This window comes from Coccinella septempunctata, chromosome 5 (assembly GCF_907165205.1).
Source record: "Coccinella septempunctata chromosome 5, icCocSept1.1, whole genome shotgun sequence".
Classification (NCBI taxonomy): Eukaryota; Metazoa; Arthropoda; class Insecta; order Coleoptera; family Coccinellidae; genus Coccinella; species Coccinella septempunctata.
In genome coordinates, this window is record NC_058193.1 from 5,650,818 (window position 1) to 5,658,172 (window position 7,355).

Here is a 7,355-nt window from a genome sequence, read left to right on the forward strand (position 1 = left end):
ACTGAGGGGAGGGGGTGCTGTGACAGAGTTCTCGGAGGAGGGGTGGACGCAGCGCTGGGGTCTATGAAGGGTGGTAGGGCTCCAGGTGTGGACGGAGTGACCGTGGCCGCGCTGAAGACTGCCTGTGGGGAGTTGAGAGAGGAGGTGCTCCGGATGTTCAACGGGTTGCTGCAGACCAGGGAGTTTCCGATTGAGTGGAGGGAGGGGAAGGTGATACTGATCCCTAAGCCGGAAAAAGATACAGCTCTGGCCTCAAGTTTCAGACCGATATGCCTGCTTAACACTTTTGGTAAATTATATGAGAGGTTGTTGACCAACAGGTTAGTAGAGGAGCTGGAAGTACTGGGGGCAATCTCTCCTAGCCAGCTTGGCTTTAGAAAAAAAAGGTCCACTGTGACAGCGGTATTGGAGCTAAAGAAGGCCTATGGGAATTGTGGGAGGGGGTGGTGTGTAGCAGTTACGTTGGACGTACGGAATGCGTTTAATATGGCTGGATGGCAGCACACAGTCAACGATTTGGAGGCGGCGGGGGTGAGTGAGTACCTGGTGGGAATTTTCAGGCGGTATTTGAGTAAGAGATCGGTGAGGGCTGGAAGATTTAGGCACACCTGTGGGATGGGGGTCCCACAGGGGTCGGTGGCGGGGCCAATATTGTGGCTCGTGTTCTACGACGAGGTGATGAGGATACGGTTGCCGGAAGGTGTGAGACTGATAGCCTATGCGGACGATCTGCTGGTCGTGGTGGAGGGAAGCACGGAGGAGGAGATTAGGGAGAAGATAAAGCTCACGATAGAGAGAATAGCAGAGAGGTTGAGGGGGAGGGGGCTTGTGCTTGCGATGCAGAAGACGGAGATGGTGGTGTTGCAGGGGCCGAGAAAGATCGGAGACTTTAAGGTGACAGTGGATGGAGAGGACATTACTCCCTCAAAGGAGATTAAGTATCTGGGAGTGATCCTTACGAAGGGTCTGTGTTTTAGTGCACATATTAAGAGATCTGCGGAGAGCACTGCTGCTCGAGTGCGCAACTTGACCAGATTACTCCCGAACGTAGGTGGCCCGGGGTACATGAGAAGAAGGGAGTCGTGTGCAGTGATGCATGGCATCCTGCTGTATGCTGCACCGGTGTGGAGGGACGCCATGAAGATCCAGAGAAACAGAGAAAAGATGATCTCGACGCAGAGGTTTGGATTGCTGCTGAGGGTGGCGTCGGCATATAGGATGGTGTCGGCGGACGCGGTCCAGGTGATAGCGGGGTTTCCGCCTTTGGATCTGATGGTGGCGGAGCGATGCTTCCTATTCAAAATAGGGGGTGCACTGCCGGGTAATAGGCGAATGGCTGTGAGAAGGACGACAAGGAAATGGCAGGAGAGGTGGGATCGTGGAGGACAAACGGCCGCGTGGACGCGGAGACTGATACCGGACTTGGAGGGGTGGCTCCGGTGTGGGCACAGACGCACGGGATACTACTTTATTCAGTTTTCGACTAGGCATGGCTCTTATGGGTCCTACACGAAAAGGATTGGGAAGACTGGGAGTGATCGGTGTCACGTTTGTGGAGTTGTGGACGACCCGGAACATGCCTTCTATATGTGCGAGAGATGGTCGACGGAGCGTGGGATGCTGGCTGACGAGTTGGGTGGATTGCCGGTGGTGGAGGAGATTGTGGGGAGAATGGTAGGATGCGAAGAAGATTGGAACAAAATTTGGTGGGTTAACGTCCATTTCTTTAGATTTGGGAATGAAATATCGGGAAATTGGACTAATTTCTTAACTTTTATTTCTCAACTATGCCGACGTTTCGAGGAAGTTTACCTCTTTTTCAAGGCTAAAAAATTTTTTCATACAATAATTAATGGGAGAGTTTACACAATATTATCAGCACCTACCTAGTCAATTCCTTAAAAGTTGAAGTCATATAAATTATTTAAAAGTAGAGTTAAGGAAACATTAATCGTGTGATACATTTGGAGTGGAACTGGTGAATGGCGCGAGACACGAGGTCGTGAGGTTAGAATCCTTGAACTCCCTCCTCTATGATCACAGAATGTAGACTAGAATAGTATGTTGTCATTTAGATTATATCTAAGTTGACAGTACAAAATTATCATCAACAGATTTGGACAACACAAAGACATCTACAACAATTGGCTGTATAAAATACTTAGGCCCTGTACATCTTCTCTATGGTTTACCGTTTTATTCTTTTTTATAAAAATCATTTCACTTATGTTTCTTGCATATCTGTTTTCTTCATAATCTAGGATCTTTACATTATCAAAATTAAATTTATGACCTGTCACATGTGTATGATTGGCTAAAGCTGTTTTTATGTCATGGGTTAGGTTATTGGTATCATTTTTGTGTTGTCTTATTCTATCTTTAAGGTATTGTTTTGTTTGTCCAATGTATGATTTATCACAGTTAAAGCAGGGGATCTGGTAGACTAGATTGGACTTGAGTAGTTTTGGTGTTTTGTCTTTTAAATTGGTGTAAAATTTTCTTCCTTTATCAGTATTATAATAAGCACAACAACAATTAAATTCTCTGAAGATTTTATTAATGTTTTGAGACAAACCAGGGATAAATGGGAATTTATATCGTCTTATATTGTTGTCAACCATACCATTGTTGACAACTATGTTCTCTGACTCATTGACACCTCTACATATTCGTTTTACAAAGTATTTAGGATAGTTATTCTTTAATAGTATTTTTTGAACTTTATCAATATTTTTACTATGAAATTTGCTATTACTTAGTTTTGTAGCTCTGAAAATTAAATTCTTAACTACATTAAATTTCTGCTGTAAACTATGGTTACTGAAAAAGTTTATACATCTACCAGGATTGTAGGGTTTAATATACCAATCTGATATCAAATTGTTACCTTCGCGTATAATAATTGTGTCCAGAAATGGAAGTCTTCCATCAACTTCAGTTTCTAAAGTGAACTTTATCTTGCTATGAAAGGAGTTGAAAGTATCTAATGTATGTTGTACCTTATCTTTTGGTACTAATATGATTGTGTCATCCACATAAAATTTGAGTAATGGTGTTCTGAAGGTTAGTTTTGATTCAATATATCTAAAAAGTTCATGCATAACAAATTCTGCAATTGAGTTACTTGCTGGGGCCCCCATGGGGTTGCCATCTAGTTGTTTATAAAACTGGCAATTGAATACAAAGTAACTACTCTCAAAATAAGTATCGAGCAACAATAAAAAACTTTTCTTATCTAGAACAGTATAGCAACTAATTAAATTCCAATGCTTTATAACTAATTGGGTTACAAGTGATAGTGGGGCGTTAGTGAACAGGGATACAACATCTAAAGAGATCAGGATGTAATCCTCCGGGACTATAATATCAGTCAGTGATTCCACCAGTGAAAAAGAGTTTTTAATGCTGTAGGTGGATGTTGATAGAAGCCCAATAAAAATGTTATGTAGATATCTGGCTAAGTTGGTGAATGGTGCATTAATACAACTCACAATGGGTCTCAAACTTAGTGTAGTCTTATGGATTTTTCTCAGACAGTAGAGTCTGGGGGGAGTGCTGTTATGTTTGATCATATTCTTGTATTCACTATCTGATATGAATTGATTTTCTTTAAGGATTTTGATTATTTTGTTGATATTATTTTGGATTTTGGTGGTGGGGTCTTTCTGGAGTTTTAAGTATACATTCTGGTCATCTAACATCTTATAGACTTCCGTCTCATATTCATCCCTACTCATTATTACAGTTATATTACCTTTATCTGATCTACTAATCACTAGTTGTTGGTTATTCTTTACAAATTCAAAAGTTTCCCTAATATATTTTTTCGAGAGAATGTCTTGTTTTTTATGTTGGTATTTTGTTAAATAGTTTTTGACTATACCTACACTTCTGGCACGGATGTTGTCCTTTTCATCACTATCCAGCTGTTGAGATTCAATACAGTATTCCAAATCTTTAATAATGTTTACCACAGGGAGTTTGTCAGGGACAAAACTATGTTTTTCGTCCAAACTGAGAATCATCCTTACTTCATCAGGGATGTTAACATCAGTGTAGTTGGTCAGGAAGTCTTCGTTGTATTGAGATGGTGTCAATAAGCTATATTTACTTTTCAGTTCTTGCAGTTTTTTCAAATTAGTGTCTTTCACTTTCTTAAAGTGATCACTGAACACTCGAGCTGCCATATTCATAACACTTGTCGACAGTTGTGGGTCTAGGTTTTCTTGAAGTGAAACTTGAAGCCGACTGATTTGGTCCTGTAGGGTACTAATTCTCCATACACATATCTTAATTTCAATGTTCAGAATGGAAGAGCGAAAGCGGGATAGGGTTTTATGTACTAGGTTCTTGAATGGGTGATCCTCCAGTTCCAATGAATAAATTTGTCTAATATTATGTACTATGTGGTTAGGGAATATTTGGTGTCTTCTACAACTGAGTAAGAAAATTCTCCTATTTAGTTGTGCTGCCTTCTTTCTGTGTAGTCCCACGAGTTGTTTGCTGACATTGCAGATGTAGGTGCCTCCAACTCTCCTTATCGTCTCAAAAAGGCCCCCAGGTAGTAAATTTGGTGGGTTAACGTCCATTTCTTTAGATTTGGGAATGAAATATCGGGAAATTGGACTAATTTCTTAACTTTTATTTCTCAACTATGCCGACGTTTCGAGGAAGTTTACCTCTTTTTCAAGGCTAAAAAATTTTTTCATACAATAATTAATGGGAGAGTTTACACAATATTATCAGCACCTACCTAGTCAATTCCTTAAAAGTTGAAGTCATATAAATTATTTAAAAGTAGAGTTAAGGAAACATTAATCGTGTGATACATTTGGAGTGGAACTGGTGAATGGCGCGAGACACGAGGTCGTGAGGTTAGAATCCTTGAACTCCCTCCTCTATGATCACAGAATGTAGACTAGAATAGTATGTTGTCATTTAGATTATATCTAAGTTGACAGTACAAAATTATCATCAACAGATTTGGACAACACAAAGACATCTACAACAATTGGCTGTATAAAATACTTAGGCCCTGTACATCTTCTCTATGGTTTACCGTTTTATTCTTTTTTATAAAAATCATTTCACTTATGTTTCTTGCATATCTGTTTTCTTCATAATCTAGGATCTTTACATTATCAAAATTAAATTTATGACCTGTCACATGTGTATGATTGGCTAAAGCTGTTTTTATGTCATGGGTTAGGTTATTGGTATCATTTTTGTGTTGTCTTATTCTATCTTTAAGGTATTGTTTTGTTTGTCCAATGTATGATTTATCACAGTTAAAGCAGGGGATCTGGTAGACTAGATTGGACTTGAGTAGTTTTGGTGTTTTGTCTTTTAAATTGGTGTAAAATTTTCTTCCTTTATCAGTATTATAATAAGCACAACAACAATTAAATTCTCTGAAGATTTTATTAATGTTTTGAGACAAACCAGGGATAAATGGGAATTTATATCGTCTTATATTGTTGTCAACCATACCATTGTTGACAACTATGTTCTCTGACTCATTGACACCTCTACATATTCGTTTTACAAAGTATTTAGGATAGTTATTCTTTAATAGTATTTTTTGAACTTTATCAATATTTTTACTATGAAATTTGCTATTACTTAGTTTTGTAGCTCTGAAAATTAAATTCTTAACTACATTAAATTTCTGCTGTAAACTATGGTTACTGAAAAAGTTTATACATCTACCAGGATTGTAGGGTTTAATATACCAATCTGATATCAAATTGTTACCTTCGCGTATAATAATTGTGTCCAGAAATGGAAGTCTTCCATCAACTTCAGTTTCTAAAGTGAACTTTATCTTGCTATGAAAGGAGTTGAAAGTATCTAATGTATGTTGTACCTTATCTTTTGGTACTAATATGATTGTGTCATCCACATAAAATTTGAGTAATGGTGTTCTGAAGGTTAGTTTTGATTCAATATATCTAAAAAGTTCATGCATAACAAATTCTGCAATTGAGTTACTTGCTGGGGCCCCCATGGGGTTGCCATCTAGTTGTTTATAAAACTGGCAATTGAATACAAAGTAACTACTCTCAAAATAAGTATCGAGCAACAATAAAAAACTTTTCTTATCTAGAACAGTATAGCAACTAATTAAATTCCAATGCTTTATAACTAATTGGGTTACAAGTGATAGTGGGACGTTAGTGAACAGGGATACAACATCTAAAGAGATCAGGATGTAATCCTCCGGGACTATAATATCAGTCAGTGATTCCACCAGTGAAAAAGAGTTTTTAATGCTGTAGGTGGATGTTGATAGAAGCCCAATAAAAATGTTATGTAGATATCTGGCTAAGTTGGTGAATGGTGCATTAATACAACTCACAATGGGTCTCAAACTTAGTGTAGTCTTATGGATTTTTCTCAGACAGTAGAGTCTGGGGGGAGTGCTGTTATGTTTGATCATATTCTTGTATTCACTATCTGATATGAATTGATTTTCTTTAAGGATTTTGATTATTTTGTTAATATTATTTTGGATTTTGGTGGTGGGGTCTTTCTGGAGTTTTAAGTATACATTCTGGTCATCTAACATCTTATAGACTTCCGTCTCATATTCATCCCTACTCATTATTACAGTTATATTACCTTTATCTGATCTACTAATCACTAGTTGTTGGTTATTCTTTACAAATTCAAAAGTTTCCCTAATATATTTTTTCGAGAGAATGTCTTGTTTTTTATGTTGGTATTTTGTTAAATAGTTTTTGACTATACCTACACTTCTGGCACGGATGTTGTCCTTTTCATCACTATCCAGCTGTTGAGATTCAATACAGTATTCCAAATCTTTAATAATGTTTACCACAGGGAGTTTGTCAGGGACAAAACTATGTTTTTCGCCCAAACTGAGAATCATCCTTACTTCATCAGGGATGTTAACATCAGTGTAGTTGGTCAGGAAGTCTTCGTTGTATTGAGATGGTGTCAATAAGCTATATTTACTTTTCAGTTCTTGCAGTTTTTTCAAATTAGTGTCTTTCACTTTCTTAAAGTGATCACTGAACACTCGAGCTGCCATATTCATAACACTTGTCGACAGTTGTGGGTCTAGGTTTTCTTGAAGTGAAACTTGAAGCCGACTGATTTGGTCCTGTAGGGTACTAATTCTCCATACACATATCTTAATTTCAATGTTCAGAATGGAAGAGCGAAAGCGGGATAGGGTTTTATGTACTAGGTTCTTGAATGGGTGATCCTCCAGTTCCAATGAATAAATTTGTCTAATATTATGTACTATGTGGTTAGGGAATATTTGGTGTCTTCTACAACTGAGTAAGAAAATTCTCCTATTTAGTTGTGCTGCCTTCTTTCTGTGTAGT

The 7,355-nt window shown here is 38.1% G+C and overlaps 2 protein-coding genes across 2 annotated transcripts; both read right to left on the minus strand.

Annotated features, from left to right (window-relative positions):
- Positions 1–2,755: 2,755 nt before the first annotated feature.
- Positions 2,756–4,187, minus strand: LOC123313927. Its single transcript, XM_044899037.1, has 2 exons — positions 2,843–4,187; positions 2,756–2,769 (listed from the first exon to the last, which is right to left on the minus strand). Exons 1-2 carry the CDS (start codon positions 4,185–4,187, stop codon positions 2,756–2,758), a joined length of 1,359 nt encoding a protein of 452 aa, XP_044754972.1.
- A 1,435-nt stretch (positions 4,188–5,622) lies between these two features.
- LOC123313928 lies at positions 5,623–7,054 on the minus strand. The gene is made up of 2 exons (XM_044899038.1): positions 5,710–7,054; positions 5,623–5,636 (listed from the first exon to the last, which is right to left on the minus strand). The coding sequence occupies exons 1-2, from the start codon at positions 7,052–7,054 to the stop codon at positions 5,623–5,625; spliced, it is 1,359 nt and encodes a 452-aa protein (XP_044754973.1).
- Positions 7,055–7,355: the final 301 nt, after the last annotated feature.

Bases quoted from the DNA above. Each gene is read 5' to 3' on its own strand.
- LOC123313927 (XM_044899037.1), bottom strand. From the start codon at position 4,187: ATGGCAGCTCGAGTGTTCAGTGATCACTTTAAGAAAGTGAAAGACACT.
- LOC123313928 (XM_044899038.1), bottom strand. From the start codon at position 7,054: ATGGCAGCTCGAGTGTTCAGTGATCACTTTAAGAAAGTGAAAGACACT.